The sequence below is a fragment of the Mugil cephalus genome, chromosome 12 (assembly GCF_022458985.1).
Source record: "Mugil cephalus isolate CIBA_MC_2020 chromosome 12, CIBA_Mcephalus_1.1, whole genome shotgun sequence".
Classification (NCBI taxonomy): domain Eukaryota; kingdom Metazoa; phylum Chordata; class Actinopteri; order Mugiliformes; family Mugilidae; genus Mugil; species Mugil cephalus.
The window spans coordinates 12,085,689-12,108,387 of NC_061781.1; the positions used below are offsets into that span (position 1 = coordinate 12,085,689).

The 22,699-nt window shown below is 43.1% G+C and overlaps 1 protein-coding gene across 2 annotated transcripts; it reads right to left on the reverse strand.

Moving 5' to 3' along the window:
• Positions 1 to 2,115: 2,115 nt before the first annotated feature.
• LOC125018230 (matrix-remodeling-associated protein 5-like) lies at positions 2,116 to 18,546 on the reverse strand. Of its 2 annotated transcripts, none has more exons than XM_047602009.1 (12): positions 18,137 to 18,546; positions 17,130 to 17,355; positions 16,795 to 16,924; positions 15,020 to 15,261; positions 14,368 to 14,519; positions 10,076 to 13,719; positions 9,145 to 9,286; positions 8,267 to 8,402; positions 6,923 to 8,116; positions 6,602 to 6,809; positions 5,659 to 5,880; positions 2,116 to 5,560 (listed from the first exon to the last, which is right to left on the reverse strand). In XM_047602009.1, the coding sequence occupies exons 2-12, from the start codon at positions 17,315 to 17,317 to the stop codon at positions 3,428 to 3,430; spliced, it is 8,391 nt and encodes a 2,796-aa protein (XP_047457965.1). In that variant the 5' UTR covers positions 17,318 to 17,355; positions 18,137 to 18,546; the 3' UTR covers positions 2,116 to 3,427. The 2 variants fall into 2 exon arrangements, with proteins under 2 accessions (XP_047457965.1, XP_047457964.1); XM_047602008.1 differs by lacking the exon at positions 18,137 to 18,546 and adding an exon at positions 17,935 to 18,108.
• Positions 18,547 to 22,699: the final 4,153 nt, after the last annotated feature.

Sequence of the window (22,699 nt, forward strand, 5' to 3'; positions counted from 1 at the left end):
ATATAAACTACGTGGTGATTTGTAAATTACACTGTAGTGTTTTTAACTGTTTCACTGCCGATTACAAGTTTTGCGGATAACCAGAAGCAGAGGGCATTTTGAAATCAACTTTCCACAGCACAATGAAAAGTTTTTGTTTACGTGTGTGTTTTCTATTTAAGCAGAAAAATGGGAGCGCACAGACACAGATGACTCGCTGTTGCTTGTCTTTTCCATGTGATTCGAAGCTGGGTGGACTGTGACATGTGCCTTGCTGGATGCCAGATCTGGCTGGCATGACTAATCTGTGATGACACCACTGATGATGAATATATAAAATGCCGTCAGATGCAGCAGCCATGCGTGTATTATTTTGAATTGCAAAGTGTTCTGTGTACTTTTCAGTGTCCAGGTAGGAGTGTGAACATGAACAGTTAGTTTCAGTTCTTTTCATGCATTTAATTTCCAGTGCTCCACTGAAGGAGAAGGTCTAATTTATTAAGTTAATATGCATTATTACTGTGCTGTGGATGATTAGCATAAATAAAAAACTTGGATGAGTTATCAAATGTAATTGATTTGCTTCATTAGGCACGGCACAATAGCAGTAGGAATAGTAATGTGGTAATGCTAATGGTGCCATTATCCCAGGTGCACTGTGGACTTTACATGCATCGCTAAATATGGCATATGCAGCAGACCGTATTGCTTCTTGCCACATATTTACGGCCGGTGCAGTCTCGCCCAGAGAATTGTAATCTCATCATGATACTCTATTGTACTCTATTAGTTGGATATACGCCTGTAATTTCGCAATTGTACGTAAAATGGGATAAGCAATAATTTATTGTCTGAAAGGGATCGAAAAACGCGGAACCATAAAATCGATGTGTCACAATGGATGGAAGCTCTCCAGAATCATAGCGAATAATTCAAAACACGAGAAGCTCTCACAGACACATCAAAAGTGGCCTCGTCAAAAGTGGAGCACAAAACAAAATTCTCAGCTTTGTATTTCCCTCTAGATGCAAAACTCAAATCAAACTAAACTGCTCAAATTGCTGGGTGGTGCATGGCAGTGAATCTAATTAGCAGCGCCTTTGATCCGCGCGCAACTTCACATCAGTGAGCTTCATCTCTGGAGTGCTCGAGATTGCTTTGTTTCTTAACATGTCAGTTCTTCAGCAACTCTCATTTTCTCAGGTGTGACTAATAGCATCAGCAGGCATAGACTCACTGTATTCATTTGGACTAAATGGTCTGATGCAAGGTCATTTTCCCCAAGCTACAAAAAACCTTCAAAATAAGAATTTAGGTCAGAATGAACCACGACTTAACTACTTTGTATCTTAAACGACAGGCTAGTTTGCCTGCTCTTAGCCACTTCTAGACAAGTGTAGCAATTTTGCTCTCCCGCTCTTAACATAAAAATGACAAAACTAAATCACAAAAATGTACACAAAAATGACAACGAGCTGACAGAAATTTCTCAAGTTTTGAGGGTGATGTCGATTGACGCTTATGCCTCACGGTGCAATGCAGCACACCCCTCTCAGCTGGAAAAAGTGAAAATTGTCAAAACGTTTTGATTTACTGTATCCATGGTGTTCCGAGTCTCCTGACAGCTCAGAAAGCTAAACCATTCAGTAATAAATCCTTGATGCATATTTATGTTTTGTCAGCTGTTGTTTTAGTTTTGGTATTAGGCAAGAATCTTTCATACTGATGGTCAAAATACTGCACGCACTGCTCTTACATATAATGTTCAAATTACTTTGTTAGTTAGTATATGATGAAATCATAGTGTAAACACCAGGTGTGAGCTCATGCAAGGCAGAGAATGGAGTGGCTCTGCAGTGATTTTTTATTTTTATTGCATTTCCCAGAGACGGGAATGTGATGTCATCAACATGTGTCTCATCTACAGTTAAGACCCCATTTCCTGGTGTGACAGCTGACTCTGGGATAAGGAGTTTCTGTTCTCACAATATACACAAGGAACTGCTTCCTTCCTCATTCTCGCCCTCCCACAAGGTGTTTACTTTTCTCACTCTGACTTTCTATATGTACCATATTTCTGAAAAAAAAAAAAAAAAAAACTCTGCTTGAGCTGTTGACAACTCAGGGAGTAAGCAATGTCAGTCCTCTTCCATTTTTATTTATAAAATGAAGCTGTTAAAAATATAGCAAGCATTCACAATTGGCTAGTGAGACGTAGAACATACATCATAATATTTCTCCCAAATAATTTAACAACACAATGAACAATGGAAACATTAAAGATGTACGGAAATATATAGAAACTGCTAGTTTTGTGAACAAGCTACGGGTAGTATCTTGAAAAACACATTTATAAAAAACTTTCAATATCAACATATTCATGAAGATCAGTCCTTCGAGCGGCCATTGTTGTGACTGTGGGATACCGTCAGGGGCAATGTATTCTCAAGGTTTGGATCCCACAGAAAAGTCACAAGGTGATCTTCATAATGCTGAAGTCCTCCGTCATCGTGTCTGTCGAGGATTTGATTTAACACGTTGGCAGTACAACACATATACTGCTGCCAGTTTAAGTCACTGCTTGCTACATATGTGCCGCAACAACACATCCAACCTTTGGTAATATGGGGTTAGTATATAAAAATACAACAGTAGCTAATGTAAATGTCAAAATGACATTTTAAAGTCTATTTGTATCCCAATTTGAAACATTGACAAGGTGGCATTTTATGAAAATACAATCAGATCTAACAGAGTGACCTCAAACATGAGGATGTTTCTGAAAAACAGCCTCATGATGCCATGGTGTGTGGTGTCTGTATTATTCAGTGACTCAACAACATATAGTATTGTAAATTACACTGTAGATCAGTTTTGGTGTACAGATATTGAGTAAATTAATAAAGAATAGCACCCTTTGGTTTGTATTATATTATTGGTTTGTATTATTCAGAATGGTAATTCTTGGTATACAAAAAAAATAATAATATTTTAATTCTTCATTTTTCCTTCGAGTTGATGTTTCCCTGAAAAAAAGCCATAAGGGGCATTTTTGCAACAATCACAAACAGTACTATTTCAAATGGGTTTTAGGCCCAAGGCACAAATGGGGTGTACACCTACATAAAGAAATCCTGATCACACACAAACATTTTGTTTATGCAATCAGATCATAAAAAAAAATCACAATGCTGTATCTGCTAAGAATCTCTCAACTTCTGATGTAAAAAAAAAAAGGGGGGAAAAAAAGGCAAACATAATTATAAAATGAAAATGCATATGGTGTATATTAGTAGCGTCCTTTCTGAGATTCCGCAGTAGCTCCTGCTCAGAGCTTTGCAGTTCCTTTGGGCATGAGGGACACATAGTGTGATCAGAACAAGAGGTTATTCACCAGTACAAAAAAAAAAGTCTTGGCGTCTCTATTGTTTGCGTGTGGTTCACCCCGTTATATAACATGCAGGTATGTTGCCTTGGTGTCTACTCCTATTACATTTTTGGCGGTGCATCTGTAAAATCCTGTGTCCCTACTTGTCGGATTCTGTATCACTAAGGAACCCTGAGGGCTAAGGTAGCGGTTTCCATAAATACGAGGCTGACCCATTACCCTCAGCTGTGTTAGGTCTGGTGTTTCCCAGGTAACTGTCGCACGGGGTGTTGCTATGGTCAGGCAGGGCAGCTCCACAGCAACTCCAGGACGAGTATAGGTCACAGGGGATGGCCCTGTTGTGATGCGAGGAGGGTAGGCAATGACGATGACAGGAACTGTGACCACCGAAACTGAGGAGGAGTCATAACTAGAGGATCTGCAGGTGTAGGTGCCCCGGTCGAACACAGAAGCCTGTTGAACTGTTAGTGCTCCATCTTCTTGGACAAAGTAGCGACCTGAGTCTCCGCTCTCACCCCTGGAGAGCACCTTGCCACTGGGCATGGTCCATGACAGAGAGCCCCGGGTGTATCCAGGGGTTTGAGGTGCAGGGCAAGGCAGGCGAAGGGTCTCTCCATTAATAATGCTCACCAAGTTGGCTGCTCTAGTGCTCACTACTGGCTGTAAGGGTGGAGGGCCGACTGGGCGAGGTGAAGCTGGCACACTTAGAGCCCTTTGCAGAGGTTTTTCAGTAACTGGGACTCTTGAATGAAACAGTACATGTGACCCTGGCCTTGAGCTTAAAGACTGAGCTGAATCCAATGTATTAGGCACCGCAGCAATTTTCTGCGCAGGTCTTTCTACTACTGGGACCCGATGTGGAGACCTGGCCTCCTCCTGTGGCTCTGAGACCTCCAGCTCCACTTTTATTGTAATCTCTTCTCTGTCACTTTTCACTACGCAAATCAAGGTCCCGGCATCACTCGCCCGCACGCCTCGCAGCTCTAAGGAACCATTTCGGTGCACAGTGAGTCTGCTGCCATAGTAAGGAGCTGGCAACATGCCATTACCAGGCAAAAGCCAGGCCAGACGGGGGGGAGGGGAACCATGGGAGGGACATGGCAAAAGAACAGTTTGGCCTTTCACTGCCCGCTGCTTCACTGTTCTTACCACACCCACAACTGCGTTGGTAAAATTTTTAGCACCTGTATTACTACTTGAACCAGCGCTGCTTCTTCTGCTGTCATCGACCCCACCTAGATTGCTACTCCTACTATTTCCTCTGAATGTACTGGTACTGGCTCCAGCATTTCTTGTAATACTACTAAACCCGCCATGGTCTCTGTTGGTCTTAGCGTCATTACTAGCCCTCCCTACACTGACTTCATTATTGTTATTAGTCCCGGGATTCCTTTCAACACCGTCCACTCTAACAGTGCTGTGACTGTTACCCACACCATTACTACTGCTACTCAAAATGCCAGGTCCGTTTCTATTTACAACAGTATTATCTGCTTTGATTCCTACATTCCTTGGCCCACTCACCCCAACACTGATTACACTGCTACCTAGTTGTGTTGTAATTCCACTGACAGGCTTGTTAAATCCATTTTGACTACCACTCCTAGGGCCAGGATTAGAGCCACTGGCTGCTAAATTAACGCCAGTGTTTGGTACAATGTTCCTTATCACGCCATTATTATGACTATAGCTACTGCTGCTACCATTATTGCTGCCAAGCTTGTTTGTGATACCTCTAGTAAATCCATATTGGATTATGCCTCCGTTATTGATGTTATCCCTTGATCTAGTGCCAAGATTGCTGCCAGGCCCGTTGTTAATACTCCAGGCTCTGCCTCCCACCTGGCCACTGTATCCACTGGTGGGGGCCTCCACCTCCAGGCCAACCACTTTTCTCCTTTCCCCTGCTGAGTTGCTCGCTCGGCACGTATAGTTTCCTGCGTCAATCTTCTGAGCCAAGCGTACCTCCAGAGTACCATGTGAAACCACCACCACTCGCTGAGAATAATAGCCAGATCCCAGGCTTTGTGGGATGACACGGTGTGCTGGGGAAAACCACGTCACTGTAGGGGCGGGATCTCCAGCGGCTGGGCAAGGAATTGTGGCGGTCGCTCCCTGACGTACTTTGATCACATGATAGCTTCTGTTGTCAGTGAAGGTTGGTGGAGATGTATTCATAACCTTTACTTTGACCTTCAATTAAAGAATGAATAAAATAAAGAATAAATTGTAGAGTGTAGTGGATATTTTGCTTTTAAGTATCATATTTCTAAGCCAAAAAGAAATCTTACCTTCATGGTGTCTTGACCTCCTTGATTCTCAGCGTAACACGTATATTCCCCTTCTTCTCCCATTCCCACTGCTGGAACTAATAATGTCCCGTTGTCAAACACAGTCAGTCGTCGTGCTCGGCCAGCTCTGTCTTCCCCATACAACACACTGTTCACCATGGTTCCATCTGGTAGGCTCCACCGGACATCTGGGTCAGGCAGTCCTGATGCCTGGCAGTCCACCTGCAGAAGATCAGTGTTCCAGAGATTATTTATAGATTAAGTGTTTTCTTTATTATTTTTAAATTTGGATGAGAGCTGAGGACCAATTAATAAAGACCAACTTATCATATTTTATGAGTAATACATACTGTACTTAAGACTTTTTATGGCTACAGTCTGGCTCTTCAAAGGGGAGATTCACGCTAAAAAATTAAAAAGGAAGTCCAACACATTCTCACAATTACTCAGTGTCTTATTGCACTTCACCCCACTTGGCATTAGTTTTATTGAGTCCTTAAATATTGATGTGTGCAGTAATATCCCCTGAAGGACTGTTGATGTTTCATAACTGCCTAGTTTTTTGTTTCTTTTGAAGTCAAAACAAATAATAAAACCCCTGCTTGGAGATCACTGCCTCTGCAGTGCAAAAAAAAAAAAAAAAAGCATCAAACTCAAAGGTGGAGGTGTGGAAGACAGGCTGTCTGGGTATGGAAATTGGAAAAACCTGTCTTTGTCAGATTTAGCACAGATGCCTTATAATGAGACGTACAGTTTACGCAAAAATAAATATCTCAGTTGTATAAAATTTGCTTGACTTTATAAGCTAAATAACTATTATCATCTATATATAACAGCATTGCTTTAAACATGTCAAAACTGACTTAATAACTGCTGGAGTGTGTTCCTTGACTTAGAATATACAGTATTAGAAGTAAAAGAGAGTTGTAAGTCGACTTTTTACCTTGAGTGGCTTGCCGAATGACACCATCTGATTGAGTGGTTGTTTTGGCTCAATCTTGGCAGGCTTGGTGGCAACGGAGACACGCAGGAGACGGTAATCATCTGCAACCTTGTTCCGTGCGATACATAGATAGTCTCCAGCATCCTTCTCTGTTACTGCCTGGACTGACAGGGTTCCATTAGGATGCACCTTCAGATGTCGGTCAAAACTTTAATGTGAATGAAATATGCGAAGAAATGACAAAAAGACATTTGATTTAGACCAATTGACAAACGAATTACCATATTGTGCAATGATACAACAAACTAAATCCCTATGTACCTGAAGTGCATGTCCACTAGCTTCCTGCTGGGGGTCCTCCAGATAATGATGGGGGCCGGGTTGCCAGTTACAGAGCAGTGGAGCTGCAAAATCTCACCATAGTGGACAGCAGAGATGGAGGGCGATGTAGAGACAATGCGGGCTTTAGTGAAAGGGGAGACAGGTAAGGGATGTAAAACAGCAGACGGTCTTCTGTCAGTGGGGGATGATGATATAACCCTTGTGCTGTTTGTAGTGGGTGTCACTTTGGTTTTATTTGTTGGCACAGTGGACAGTGGGGAAAGAGAAGAAGGTTTTGTTTTGTTGATGTTAGTAGGGTGTGTTGGGGAGGCAGAGACCGTTGTGTTGATTTTAGGAGATGAGTTAGAGGAGTGAGAAGAGCTTGGTGTGAGCTGCAAAGTACTGGATATATCAGAGTGAGGTGGAGCGGAGGATTTAGAGGAAGTGAATGGACCTGATGGGAGGCTTGGGATGGTCAAAGTTTTGTCTTTAATGAGAGAATAAGAAGGAGATGGCTTTTCCGTAGCAACTATTCTCGCCCCTTTGTTTGTTGCTTCTCCTTGCTTCCTTACTTCTTCTGCTCCCCCTTTAATTTCTACCCTCACTGTTCTCTTATCAGCCCCCACAACATTACTCGCTGTGCACTCATAGCTCCCCGAGTCCTTTGGCCCAGCGCTCCGAATATGCAGCGTGCCATTAGGCAAGACAAAGAGGTTGCCGTGGAGAAACTGGGATGGGCGAACCAGTGTCCCATCTGGGATTCGCCAACGCAGGGTTGGTGGTGGGGCGCCTCGGGCAGAGCAGTGGGCATAAACAGGCCTCCCCGGAGACAAGAGCAGGTGTTCCTCTCTGGGTTGCTGCATCACCGGGGGCAATGAGGACATGTGTACACGCACAGAGGCACTGGAAGCACCTGCTGAGTTGGAGGCCACACAACGGTACAGTCCCCGATCACTAGGTAAAGTTACTGGGATATGAAGGGTTCCATTTGTATCCATGCTGATTCGACCGGTGGAGGGGGCAGTGGAGGTCACGACAGAGCGATTGGGCAGAACCCAAGAGAGCAGTGGGGTGGGAACACCTTCTGCTTGGCATTCTAAGTGCATTCCTCCACCCTGATGAATGGTGGTTTCTCTGTAACTAGCAATCTGCATACGAGGGGGACGGGTCCAGACTTCCAGAGTAGTTAGCAACCTGTCACGAAGAAGCAGAGTGAACACATAATCATTAGCACTTTCATCACGCTATACATTATACATGAAATGATTTTGTCCACTTTTCATTGTGACTGAACTGTATACCAAATACTGCATTAGCATTCGTGACTGATATCAGTAGCCTCACCTGTCGCGACCCAGGGAGCTCTGGGCGCTGCAGATGTACGTGCCCTTGTCCTGCAGCTGAACATTCTGGATAACAAGGGTGCCGTTTGCCAAGACCTCAAAACGCTGAGCCCTGGAGTGGATTGACATCACTGCCCCTGAGGCACAGACAGAAAGCGAGACAGAAAAGACAGACAGACAGTCAGGCCGACACAGCATCAATAAGCACACAGAGTGGGGGAAAACATGAACAAATTGGGAAATAAAGTTACAGAGAGTGAGTCAGAGACTCGCGGAAAAGTGCGGAAAAAGGAGGAACAGGGCACACCGAATGACAAAGTGTGAAGTAAAGTCAATGATGCAGAGCACAAAATTTTCCATTACTTACTTGCCTGCAATGTCTTCCCCACATGGCAAGCTAGAGAAAAGTCTATTGTGTGCACGCCAGTTTGTAATGTTGGGCGTTTTTTTTTTTTTTTTTTTTTTTTTTTGCAGTATCGCAGTAAAATGTCATATTCAGTCATGCACATTAAAGCTAAGATTAATTTCCTTTTGAATCAATGCAAAGTAAACAAACTTATTTATTCTGAAGGCACCATCTGGCCTTCAAATGACAGATACAAGTATGTATAGTATATTTATGGATGATAAATAAGTATTTCTGTATTTTTCAACGAAATGAAAACACTGGCCTGGAGCATGTTCCAAGAAACAGGTTTCAATGATCGATAGATATTTTCTCACATCAGTCTGCGCACCAGATAAGTGGATTTTTTTTTTTTACATATGTTAAATCTGAAGATAAAACTCTTTCCTGATTTGCACATCGAGGGAGATATCTTTGCTACAGCATGAGCTTATGTGTGTATGCTGCAATAAATGTGGCTTCATTGCACATACCTGTGGCGACCTTGGTCCATGTGATGGAGGGTTTAGGCTCTCCTTGAGCCTCACAAGTCAGCCTGGCAGTACCCTCTACTGGGAAAGACACCGTCCTGATGTGTGGGTCTGCAATCCTTGGCCTGGATCTCACATTTGGAGCCTATAAAAAATATTTTTTAAATGCATTATATGGGCAAATTAAGTTACAGAGAGGTAGAAAATAAATCAGTATGAAAAGCTCTAGTCAAAAAACAGACACGTGATCGGACACTATTCAATTGTGTTTATTAAATAGTAAAAACCTTTTAGCGTTAATGTGGAATAAAAAAAAAAATAAGATTACTATTTCAGTATAGTATTGCTGTGATCCTATTAAGAATGACTCATTGTTGGTGGGCCCAGAGGCCTGATCTACCGGGGCTTGCCAACACTGCTCTGAAAAGTAATTAACAATTGATTATTTCCAATCCCCTGAGATTAGACTCTAAAACACATAATGTTGTTGACTATGGAACACGTGTTTTTTATCCATTCTTTATATCCCTGATAGAGCTCTTTAAATTGGAGAATTGTCATAAAAATCCCTTTTATTAGCAAGTCATGTGGATAAAGAGTAGACTGATTTCAGATCCATTGTGCTTTTTCTGCAAAGCCTTTGCCCTCGGGGTTTGCACAGTTGGGTGCAGTGTGTGTGCTGCTATTTTCTGGGTCAGCACTCACTTGTTACAGAAGTATTACGTTAAGGTTCACATATACACACTGAAAACTGTATTCAAAGAGTCCACTTAAAAATTACCAAACAAACTAATTATTACAAGTGAGAAAAAATTGGGAAACATTTACTGGAAATAAACACATCAGCAGTAATTAGTGGTCCTATGTGTGTTTTTTGGTTTAATACCCGTAACACTATATACGAATTAGGTAATTTAAAACCTTTTGTACTCACCCCAGGAACAACAGGGGGTGAGGCAGGGGGAGAAGACCAGTGAGACCTGCTGCTGTGTGAATCTGGAATGGAATTAGCTGCAGGGTTCTTCCAGTCGGTAGGGGGTCGACTCTGATTTGGAGCGCCAGGGACGAGCCTCCATCTGGGGTCAACTTGGCCAGTGCGTGGCCTCTGCCTGGTTGACGCTTTGGTAGTTGTTGATGCAGTTGTTGTGGTGGCGATGGAAACTGTACTTGGTGTAGCTGCCCTCGCAATAGCCGGAGGATTTTTGGCAGAAATGGTAGTTGTCGTAGTACTGGATGGAGTAGCTGTTGTAGTGGACGTAGATGTAGAGACAGACGTAGGAGTAGATGAAGAGGTTGGCATAGTTGTAGACTCAGTTGTAGAAGTTGAAGGGAGGTCAGGAGTTCCGGGGATGTCATAAAATGAGTCTGTAGTACTACTAACTGTACTGCTAATATGAGTGGTTGAGCTAAATGTAGTGGTAGAAATTGTCGAAGTAGTAGTGGGAGCAGTAGATGTAGGAAAAACGGTTGTGGTGGGGAGAGTAGTAGATGTAGGAATAGTGGTTGTGGTGGTGAGAGTAGTAGATGTAGGAATAGGGGTTGTGATAGTGGTAGTAGTAGATGTAGGAATAGGGGTTGTGATAATGGGAGCAGTAGAGGTAGGAGCAGTTGTCGTGTACCTGGTAGTGCTAGATGTTGGAATAACATCAGCAGTTGTGGCAGACATGGTGGGAGTCAAAGGTGTAATTGTAGTTGTTGCGGAAGGTGTGCGTTGAGTGGGCATGTTAGTAGTAGATGTACTCTCTGTGCTGTCAGCATAACTAGTAGACAGAGCTCCTCTGAGAGCTGTTGATGAAGTAGTTGTATTTTTCACAGTAGTAGTTGTAGATGCACTGGGGACGGAGGAAGCAACAGAAGAGCGGGTGGTTGAAGAGTGGGCCTCTTCACTGTGTTTCACTGGGTCTCTGTCAACATGTTGGCCTGAGACTGTTTGAGACAGTGTCTGTGTGTGACGTGTAGGTGTGCTGGAGTGTGTGTGAGGCACACGTGTTTCTGAAATTGCAATAACAGAGCGAGTGGGTGCTGGTCTGTTGAAAAGAGACATCTCTTCGGTGTCTGTTGTCCTGTCTGAGTGAGTCATCATGTCTGTGTATGCGTTTGTATGGGAGGGGGAGGGGGTCACTGAGTGTGCGGATGATTTTGAAGTGGGGATGTTAGAAAGAGGGGGAAAGACAGGATCAAGAGACACCCCATTTGGAGTGGCCTTTATCTGGTCTGTTGTTGTCAACAAAATAGCAGGAGATGTGGTTGATGACACCGGCAACAGCACATTTATTTGATCTGTGTTAGTGTCAGGTGTCACCGTGCGTGACCTAGGGTTTGTGGGTTTAGGGAGAGGTGGGGACGGGTTCAGAGGTCGCCCCCTGGGCCTGTTGATGATTCTTCTCCTCTGTCCGATTCTCCTGCGCGAGTTCCAAGGACTTTGAGGTTTTGAGTTTGGAATCAAATTAGGGAAAAGATTCTGTCGAGGACTCTGAGGCCTTGTTCTGGGTGGGCTGGGGCTAGTTCCTCCTTCCCCTCCTCCGACTAGGGCTATTTCATTTGCTCCTGACGTTGGATTAGACGTGATTGGCTCTGTCTGTGTTGTTGGGTTTGCTGCTGTCTCTGTTTGCAGACCTTCTTTTTCTGTCTGTATATGTTGCTCTGTCTCATTCTCTATTTCTGACGGTTTTTCTGTTGACCTTTCTGTATCTGTCTCTATCTCTCTGTGTATGCCTGTGTTTGCTTTTGTCCCTGTTCCTGTAAGGACTGGTTGAATAGGCTGCAGCTCTTCCTCTTGCAGATCAGCATCATCAACTGACGACCCTTCAATTTCTGTTTCCACCTCTGCCCGGCCTCTTTCTGCTTCATTGTCTCTCTCGTGTCCTCTTGTGTCTTTCTCTTTGTCTCCTACTGGTAAAACTGTCGTGGTGGCTTGGCTGTCATCGGTGTGACCAGTCTTTTGACGTATTTTAGCCAGGAGGTCAGCCCATTTCTGAGGGTCTAGCCTTTGTTTGTTTGTGGTAACTCTATGCCTGTTCTCAAAGCGGTTTCTTCTGTTGTCTATCGATGAAACAGGTGCTCCGCCTCTTCTCACGGGGCCTTCTCCCACAGGACCCCGCCTTCGTGGATTTCCAACTGGATAGCGTCTGTTGAGGTGTGGTTGATGCTGTATTGGGCGCTTTGTATTTCCAACAACAGTCCGCTCTTCGTCTTCATCACCATTTCCTGACCCTTCGTCGACCTCACGTAATAAAGGAGCTCGTATCTTGGTTGAGCGACCAGCAGCTGACTGTGGCCCTCTAGGAAATGAATTCCTAAGTGGAGGGATGTGTTTTGAATTTAAAATCAGCTGCATGGACAGAGAGTCACTACCATAGGGGTTGACTGCAATGCAGCGGTAATGACCAGCATCCCTTTGAGAGAGTTTAGGCAAAGACAGACTACCATTTGATTCTATTGTGAGTCCACCTGATACAGCCAGTCCTCGACGTATTACATTTCCATCTGGCAAAATCCAACTCATATAAGGTTCTGGTGAACCAGATACCTTGCAGGGGAGACTGACAGGTTCCCCAACTGTTCCAGAGATAGAAGGCGCCACCTGTTCTCCTGACGGTGGAACAGAAGACTCCTCCACTGTCAGACGCAAGGGTAGAACGTCTACATCCCTCCCAGCTGAGGCAACACAGTAGTAAATCCCAGCATCTGAGAGCTTTACTTTCCTAATAAGTAAACCAGAAGCTAAAGCCCGGAGTCTACCATCGGTACTACTGGAGTGGGAGAGCTTGGATCCATCTGGGAGAATCCACCATACTCTGGGGTTGCCAGAACTGAGAAGAGGGCAGGAAAGCTCTAACTTACTGCCTGCTACTGCTGCCAGTGACGGGGCAGTATGATTAGTTGAAATCAGCACCCAGGGGGGAGAAGCAGGCAAGGATGCTGAGAGAGAAGAAGCAGGATCAGGATGAGCAGAAACTCTCGTTGAGTATATAAGTTGAACTTTATGTCCATTTGACTGGGCTCTGTTTAGTTGAATGCTAATGGATGACTGTAGTAACCACTGCGGTTTGGCTTTCACAGAAGCTTTTACTCCAGTGTGATAAAATCCATCTGTCTCTGCTGTCTGCCTATAGCGGTAGGCCAACGCCGGGGCTTTACTCAGCATGATCTCCCTCTCGAGGCGAACTGCAGTCTCACTGTAATAAGCCAGAATCCTCCAAAGTTTCTCGTAGCTCTGCCTCTCCACGGGGCATTCCAGGGAGAGGGACAATGCAAGGGGAAGAGGAGAAGAGGAGGACAAGGAGAGATCTGGAGGAGGAGCAATATCCTGAGAGTCAGATGTAATGTTGCAACTCAGCTCAACACTGTTCCCTTGGTGGTCAGATAGAGCCAGAGAGACAGTGCCTAAAGGCTCTCTGAAGGTCTCTCTTGACTGGATTTCACTGAATTCTGTTTCCCAAGGTGTCTCCTTTCCTGGCGAGGGGATGACCGGTGAAGTGCACAACAGGGCAGTCTGCTCAAGCAAGCCCTGTTCTTGCAACGACTTGGGCGAGGCACAGACTGGACACTGAGGGCCACCGGGACATTTCATTAATCCTGATCGAAAGAAAGAGGCAGTGAAAATGATGTCTTACCAAGTTTGGCATGTCAACTACGTATAACTATACAAATGTATTACTGCACATTTCAGCTGTTTGCACTTTGCACTTCATTCATTTATTAGTCATGCCAGATCATTGTAAGGTTTCATTACACTTTGTATCTCTTACTAATTAGGCATGGTTACTTCATCCACTCATAAATCAAAAATATGCATCACTTCATTATCACACAGTAACAATTAGCCTATATTTCAGCTGCCACACATCAGTGCTGTCATCGTGGATTAGTCATGGCAGGTTAATTCTGGCATATCAATGAGACACATTTCACGGTGCTGCCTTCTTTCACATCTCAATACGAAACACAAGACAGACTGGAAAAAATACAGAAAAGGGCACTGAATTATGTGTAATAAAAAGCAGATCGAGCGTTGTGGTCAAAAGAAAGCAAAACCAGACGTACAAAACATCTGGATGGATTTGATATATGAAAACTGGAATTATTAATAACTAATTTTCCTGTTTCTCAGTCGATTCCTCTTTTCCCTTCGTAACATAGCTATTTTTTGACACAGTGGCCACTTTTTACATCTGAAATTGAATTAAAGTGATAACTGACAACCATAAAACACATGAAAGTCACCTGGATGAGCCAGAGTCCAGCTGAGAAACCAGTTCATCCTACAGTCGCAGCTCCATGGGTTAGCATGCAGCACAAGAGTCTCCAGCAGAGGCGCTGTTGCTAAGGTGTCTTTGGGCAGAGTGGCTAGGCTGTTGTTGGAGAGGTCCAGGTGTCTAAACGGGGGGAAAGACAGCGCCAAGACAAGATTTATTTGAAAGGGGATACAGAGAACACAGAGGTTGAATCAAAGTCACTGGTGAAAAAGTGAGAGATGACAGGTTAGAGGTAAGAAAATCATCCATCATTTTTACAGGTTTCATCATCACCTTCCTGTTCAGAGCTAGGTTATATATTTAGACTCTGTGGCAGCCATACTAATGTATAAGGGTGAAGAGCTGTTTGTGCCTTAGAAATAGATACCTATTTGTCTAGAGAACAAGAATGAGTCAATTAAGTGTCACATTATGTCCAGATCTATGTGTCCTCAAATTAACAATGCTTTCACTACTGCATGTCAGTAATATTTATTTTTTTTCTTTATGATTTTAACTGCACGTAGGTATTTAATTAAGATGGACTTGCCTATTTCTGATTAGAAACTACAAGTTTTCACTTCTTTGTTGTCCTTGCTGTCAGAACTACAAGCAGGCCTGTGTGCTTTGTAAAAGCTCACCTGAGTGTAGAAAAGTAATATGTATTCAGGAGGGAGAGAGTACAAAGGGTGTGAGGGTGCAGCTGATGCAGTCTGTTCCCCTGCAGACGTAGCAGCCTGAGGCTAGGCAGCTGGAGCAGGGCCCGGGGGTGGATGTGCTGGAGGAGGTTGTGATCTAAGTACAGGCGCAGCAGTGAGGTCAGGCCAGAGAAGGTCAGAGATGAAGCGATCTCTCTCAGCTTGTTATAGCTTAGCTTTAGTATCTGTGGGGGTGGAGGAATTGAAGTGAGCAGAAGAAATGAGGGATTAGAAGAACAGGAATCAAGGCTGATTAAAAACCAAGTCTCTGCTACGATCGTAAGTCTGTCACTGGACACCACATGCTTGTAAACTGAATTTATAAGTAACAGTGTGCAGAGGATTGGAATGAGGATGAAGAGTTGTGTAGAAAAGTCTCTGTAAGCAAAAAATGACTGAATGCGCCCTGTGTAAATTTTTAAAATACAAGGAAATATTTCTAGCGGCTCAGCATCTCGCCTTTAAAAATTTAAAAAATAGCCCAAAGCATATAAGCAGATAATATATTCATGTTGTGAGCTGGGCCAAAGCAGTGAAAACTAAAAGGATATTCCAACACTGAGGGTCTACATCTCTCTAGATATGAAATTTAGCCCTTTATCCCCAACAGAAAAATCTAAGGAATCTATTGCGATTCAAGTCATGTGTGAATAACCCCCCAAAAATTTAAGAAGGCACACCATGAAAATCAGGTTGTGGAATTTTGTTTCTGTGGGGCTTATGATAAATCTGCCCTCCAGAGAGGCTACTAAGCTGGAAGAGTTCCAGCTGCTGACAGATCCAACACGTGAACATGTCAGCACATGGAAATATGGATCCTATTATCACAGAGTGGCAAATATATCAGCATCTGGCTGGGAGATGAAAGGAACAATTGCTTGTTGAGTAATATGACTTCCCCCTGGACTGCTAACACTGCCCCTAGGTTGCTGCTGAAATGTCCAGTGTGTTTCCTGTCACTGAACAGGGGAAAGAATGATGGCACTTAAACCATGCATTCTCTGTACATAAATTAGAACAATATGCCATAAATGTGAACATGTTGACTGTTATTTCAGTTTCATGTAATATGACAAATCAAACTTTATTTCATAAATCATTTTCTTTATTAACAGCATAATTACAAGATTTGGGCACATGTATTACTGCTGTATTTCTAAATCCTTTCTAAAATCTTTTCGACATATGCCATATATCTTGATAATCCCTGCATTACTCATGTTATTGAAAACTAAAATCTCTTCTGACAGCCTGTTTAAACTGATTGCTCATACTCAGAGGGACATGCGGGCTATAAACCAAAAGTGCTGCACATGTGGAATGTTTGAGAGCTGAGCTTTCAGCAACAAAGCATTTAATACAGGAGAGGATTCTACGAACGGTTCCCTCTGTCTTAGGCTGGAGAGTGAAGACAGTAAATTGTGTGGATGTTTTTCACATCTGTGTCCTGAACAAACCCCGATCTCCACAGAGTCAAAGGTTAAATATGTGGGGAGGCACTGATTTATTTGCCCTATTAACAGAGATATGCATCTTGCAACTGAGCATTTGGTTTGGCAAGTACATTTGAAGTCATTTTCAGTTTCGAATACGATTAGCTGTCTGGGAGCAGGACTACTGCAGTTCTATCCCACCCATTTTACCATCAACTGCCTCTTCACCCAGACTCGGTAGCATGACTGTGGAGGTGCGGAAGTGCATGTATTCTCCTTGTTTACCTGCAGTGATTTCAAATCTCTGAACACTCCCTCCGGAAGATGATGGAGATCGTTGCTGTGGAGCATCAGAAGCTCCACCTTCTTTAGCCCAGCCAGAGACCTGTCATGCAGCCTGTTGATGCTGTTAAACCTAGAGGAGCACAGACATAGCATCATCAACAAGAGATGTCAACACGTCTTCACATGTTGTTTCTAGTCTAACTCTAGTTTGATGCCTTATTCCAAGCTCTGTGGGAGTTCAGGCAAGCAAATCAATAAACAATTGAGTGTAGGCTTTGAACCTACCTACACATGTGTAGATAACTTTTTTTACAAGAAGGTGTGTGTTGCCATACCCTAAGTTTATGCGGCGTGTGTGTGCAGGCAGGCCAGGAGGTACGGTGAGCAGTGAACGGAAGGTACAGTGGACCTCATTGGCCTGGTAGCAGTTACAGCTCCTGGGACAGGACTGGCTCCTGGGCACCATAAGTGTAAACACAAGGACAGCCAGCAATCCCGCTGGCACATACACACTCCGATACATCTTCGCTCACAAGAGGGGAAGCTGTGCTGAGGCTGTTGCTGCCAAAAGAGAAAGGAGAAAAAGGAAGTCAAGACCTGCCCCAAAGTCCAGATGGGAATCTCTTTCTCTTCCTCTCTCCCCCTCTCTCTATCACATGCACACACAAGGCTATTTGGGGTTTATCTTTACAACCAAGCCGTCAATTTAAAGCTAAGGGCTTTGCAAACAACAAACAATACCCTCTACTCTAACACAAACACTACCCATATAGTCTACATACATACATAAATACATACATACATACATACATACATACGTACAATACACCTGTCTCCAATATTAAACGTTCAGCCTGTGCTCAAGGGGTTAGTTGAATGCCACAGATATAAATGAAAAAAAGAAAATGCGCAAAAGAAAAGTATCAAGAAAGAGTCTCTCTCTCTCGCTCTCTCCCTTCTGTCGCATAAATGCAGAAACGCACTTAAACCATTCAAACTCATCAGACCAGTTGTAAACCCATAGCCCGAGAGAGGAGTTTTAACTTGAGGATGAAATTGAAGTAAATCACGGTCCGCGCCGAGGCTCTCTCAAGATGAATAGATTATTGTAATGGATGGTCACGGTGAATAAGAGCATACCTCGAAATCCTTAGGACCGGAGGGGTAAATTACTTCCCGGAATTATTCATTGTGCCCATCATATGATGAATTAAATCCAGTTGCGCGGTTTCTAGATTTGGTATGCTGCTAACCAGTTTATCCGCTCATTAGGTCCGATACTAAGAGGTAGTCCCCCTCCCCTCAAAAAAAAAAAAAAAAAAAAAAAAAAAAAAGTTGTCACCTTAGATGCCACTGAGGAGAGAGAGGAATCTCCCGAAAAGCAGTGACACTTTTGTGAACTCCACAAAGCAAAACTTTAAAAACTGTATTTATCCATGAGGTCTTCTTGCGCGTCCCTGGGAAAGAAAAGTAACGCTTGAAGCGGCAGGCGGACTATTTGCAAAGGCGTCTGGCGCTGTGTGGCTGTGCGTGTGTTTGATTGTGTGTCTGTGTGTGCCGGGACAGTGAATGTGTATTTGGGCTCAGGAAGGGGGACTGAACTCAAATGAACGAAGTGACGCTCAGAGTCAGAGGGGGCTATCCGAGGAGGGGCTTTCTGGAAACCAAGAGGCAACAAGTTACTGCGCTTCGCGCTGCTGCTCACTCTGCGTGTTGGCGACGGATTATCAAGCCTCCACAACTCCATCCTATATCCTGTCATCCTTATAGTGTCGTAATACCTTTTAGTTGTTTTTGTGGTATGTTTTAAATTCTTCATTTTAACTGAGTTTGATTTCTTGATCAAATCAGCTTTTTCTTTATGTTAAATACCAAATATAACATAAAAGGTGTGACTTTGCTTTCTTTAAGTAACTTTGGTCCTAGGTTGGATAATGTATTTAGATGAAACAGCCATTGTTCATGTGTAAAACTGTTCTAATCCATGTCTGTTTGATGCCATTTTGACTGACAATGAACCACCCTCTAAACCTCAGCTTCATTGTTTAGAAGATTCTCATTTCTAACGCCCATCATAGCTCCAAATAGTCCACTTAAAATGTGGTTTAGGGAAACTAAATAAGAGTTTGTCCTGACTGTTATGTGATGCCAGATTCCCAGGCACCCCACAATGATCACACCTCCTTCTGAGAGACCTAAATGACAGCGGAGCAAAAATAGACTGATGCTCCTCAGCTGTTGTCTTCTGCAAGTAACCCCACCCAGCCCCTGTGAGTCTTTGTCTGTTTGTGGCTGAGAGACTGTAAGCGTGTAAGCACCAAGCAAGAAGACAAGGCAGTGGATGCTTTCGCGCTGGTTAATTTAAGAAAGGTTTTCAAATGCTTCCCACATGCAGATAAAAATAAATCTCCTGAGCCTCTACATACATGTAGTGACTGCTCCAGTGCAGTTGAAAGTTTTATCTGCTCGCCACAGGCAGCAGTGGTGCTAGAGAGCAGATGTGAGAATAAGGTCACCACTGAAGGGTTCTGAATTTTTTCATTCGGCTTCCTGAATATTGGATTGTAGAATTAATCTTGAATGACTGTTTTTATCCCCCAGCTTGACAGACGACAAGCGAGGATCTGTAGACGTCTTGGCAGATGTAATCTGATGCTTTACAATCACCAGCAGAATCCTCTTTGATGTTTCTCAACAGATGATCCAATTTTGGCCACCTTATAACCTTTGTCTCTGCAGGCAGTGTTGGTCTGTGGGTGCTTAGCAGTTCTAAAGCTGCACTGATTCCCTGTAGCTGTAATACGGCTGCAAAAAGCATTAGGCCAAATCTCAACGTGTTGTACCGTAATAAATGACTCACTGTCTGTCCGACCAAATGAAGACATAATACAAAATCAATGGCTCCTCCGAGGACGTGAATGAATGAATGAAATTAGAAAGCATGAAGGAGAGGAGCAAAAGGAACTGTGCTGTTTACTCACCGTTACCACCAATAAATGAATGAATCAGTCAGTCAGTGAATGACATGATGACCTACTGTCACTGCACACTCCCTTCAGACAACTAACTGAAAATGTATTGACATTACTTTGCCAGTTACTCAAAAACAAAATGAATTGGTTGTTTTACTTCTGGTACCTTTAAATACTTAGATGTCAGTGTACATTCAGTAAATGAGAATATAGAAAACAAAATGTTGTGGTCAGTAATCAACGCCCAAGTGTATTTTTCAGGAAATGATCATCATGTTGCGGTTCCTGCAAGGAAAAGCAAAGTTAATTGTTATGGTTTAAGTTGTTGCCAGATGTGAGGGATTTACTGACCATCATCAAATAACGTTTGCTCCAGTGACAAAACACATTTGCAGAATCTGTCAAGCTTTGTCAGAATCTACAGGAAGGATGTGGTAAATTGCCAAAGCCCAGATGTGCAACAACTATAGAGACTGCTGGAGGCTGCTGAAGGACGCCGCGCTGATGGAACCAAGAGAAGGAAAGATTTGTTTTAAATGAAAGTAAAAAATTAACAAGCTGCAAGAAAAAACCCACAATAGAGGGTATACACGAGACGTCACAGCAAGCCGACGCCTCTGTGGCTACGGCCACTGAGTGACAGCTGAACATGGAGATTAGCCGCATTAGTTTGAATCATAGGCTTTAATAGCATCTAAACTCTAAAATGGATTTTTTAAAAACGGTGAAGAGCTGCTGTGCGATTGATTGAGCCTACAGATTTGAATAGAAGTCAGAGATATATTTTTAAGAAAAGAGAAGTAAATGGATCTGGAATCCAGGCACCGACACCTGGTGTTGTTGTTAACATTTAGTGTCAGGTAATATTAATTTATGCATGTATTTTTCGATGAAGTCATACCTTGACTTCATAGAGTTTGTGGATGTTAACCCAAGGCGAACCAAGACGACAAGTTGTAATGGCTGCTGAAAGAGTTTATAAAAAAGTATTGGGATATTTTTGTGAATGTGTTATTTCAGTTTTTGATTTCTATTTCATTTGAAAGGATTTCTAAAACATTGGTTTCGCTTCGTCATCATGTTTTATTATCAATTCAACCCTACAATACACTGATTAACCACAGCATTAAAACCAATGATGCTCCTCGGTGGCAGGATGCAGCTTCACACACACACACAAAAAATGCTTCAGGAACAACTCAACAAACAAGAAACACAGCACAAGGTGTTGACCTGACCTCCAAACTCACTAGATCCCAAACTGATCAAGTATCTGTGGGATGATCCACAGTGGCCCCTCCCCTCAACCCATAGGACCCAAAGGCCCCCACTAACAAGAATCTGTTACCAGACACCACACAACACAGACCTATGTCCGTTCCCTGATGAGTCACAATTGTTTTGGTGGCAAAAGGGAGACTTACACAATGTTAGGAAGGTGGTCATAATGTTATGGCTGTGTATGCTATGTGCTAAAGGCGATGTGAGGTCTAAATTCTTTCTGAAGCAACTGTACAGTCCCCAAAAGGTTAAGTCATCATCTGGGTCTCTGTGCTGCCATCCAGATTTTAAAAAGCACACTGGTCATCACCGCTCTCTATCTTTTTCCTTTCCTCGTTTTGGCGCTATCTAGGTCAACTGCTGGTGTGCTGATTCGTGAATTCAGGAAGTAAACAACTCCGTGCTGAGATGAGACCAGCTTGCTGATACATAATTCCAAATCATGTGCATTATGTATTCTTTTTGATCTGGCTTTGATGTGTGAAATAAAAACCTCTTTGAAAGTCCTAGCTACAATTCATTGCATTCCATTAACTTGGGCTCTTCTCTCACTTGTGGTCTTTGCATTATTTACCTTTATTTTATTGAACTATTCTATTTACTTTATTTATTTTTTTCAGGGTTTTGGTCATTTTCTTTAATTACGGTAAATATTGTGTCAGTTCTCGGTGTGCCAGCAAATGTGACAGCAATAAAAAAATAATTGAGGGAAAGAGGGGAAGGTAATAGGTGTAGAGATATTTGTACAGAGGTGCTACATCATCGCTGGATATATTTAACTGTCATGATCTCCCTTTTCTAAATAAAATGCATTGCATAACTTGTTTATCTTGGAGTTGGTGTGTGGCAGAGTTGAAAAGTAAAAAACTTCTAAGGGAAAATAAAAATAAACATTACAAGCATCCCCACCTACACTCCCCGCATGTAGCCCCCTACACTGTCAAGGCCATTTCAAAAAGTGAAAACAAGAAGAGAGAGACCAGAAAGGACAACGAACTAAGGGCTATCCTTAGAAGACCAAGACCTTAAACTACATTTTTCATGACCTCAAGGCTCCGAGCAGATTGAGTCTGCACAATTGTTCAGTGCTGGTTAAAGGCAGGGACAGCTTGTTTAGCAAGCACACTGGTGAGACACACATAAATGAATTGTCTTGAATGGTCAGTTGGCTGCTAATGTAAATTTTATTTATTTTTTTAATGTGCAACTTAAAACATTTCAGTCATATGGTCCAGCAAAGTGTCTTATTTTTTACTTTTAAATCCAACCGAGTCAGACAGCTTGTCTAGCTACATTATGTACCACCAGCTTTAGGCTTCTGTAGGTTCTTCCAGCGGGTGGTTTTAAAAAGATATATATCTTGCATAATTTAAGTCTCTCTTAACTCCCTCACAACTTTTTGAGATTTGGTCGACTGCTAGCCGTCCTGTAGTGTGACTTTGAACCTCGGGTGCTCTCGCAGAGCCTGGGGGCAGGCTGTGACTGGTCTATTATTGATTTGAGGCTCCGGCACTCGGTGGGGTCAAGGCCTTTCTGTCCAGGAGACGACCTGGAGCTTAGGGGCCAAGTGGTAAACCATGACAGGGCACCGCTGGTCCCTTGGACAGGTGGACACGCAGACTTAAAGTTTCTTATCAAGCATAAATAAGCAC

Bases quoted from the DNA above. Each gene is read 5' to 3' on its own strand.
- LOC125018230 (XM_047602009.1), bottom strand. From the start codon at position 17,317: ATGTATCGGAGTGTGTATGTGCCAGCGGGATTGCTGGCTGTCCTTGTG. The intron at 15,262-16,794 runs GTAAACAAGGAG...CCACCCCCACAG, and splicing joins GAGATTTGAAATCACTGCAG to ATACTAAAGCTAAGCTATAA. The intron at 8,403-9,144 runs GTATGTGCAATG...TCTGTGCCTCAG, and splicing joins ATGGACCAAGGTCGCCACAG to GGGCAGTGATGTCAATCCAC.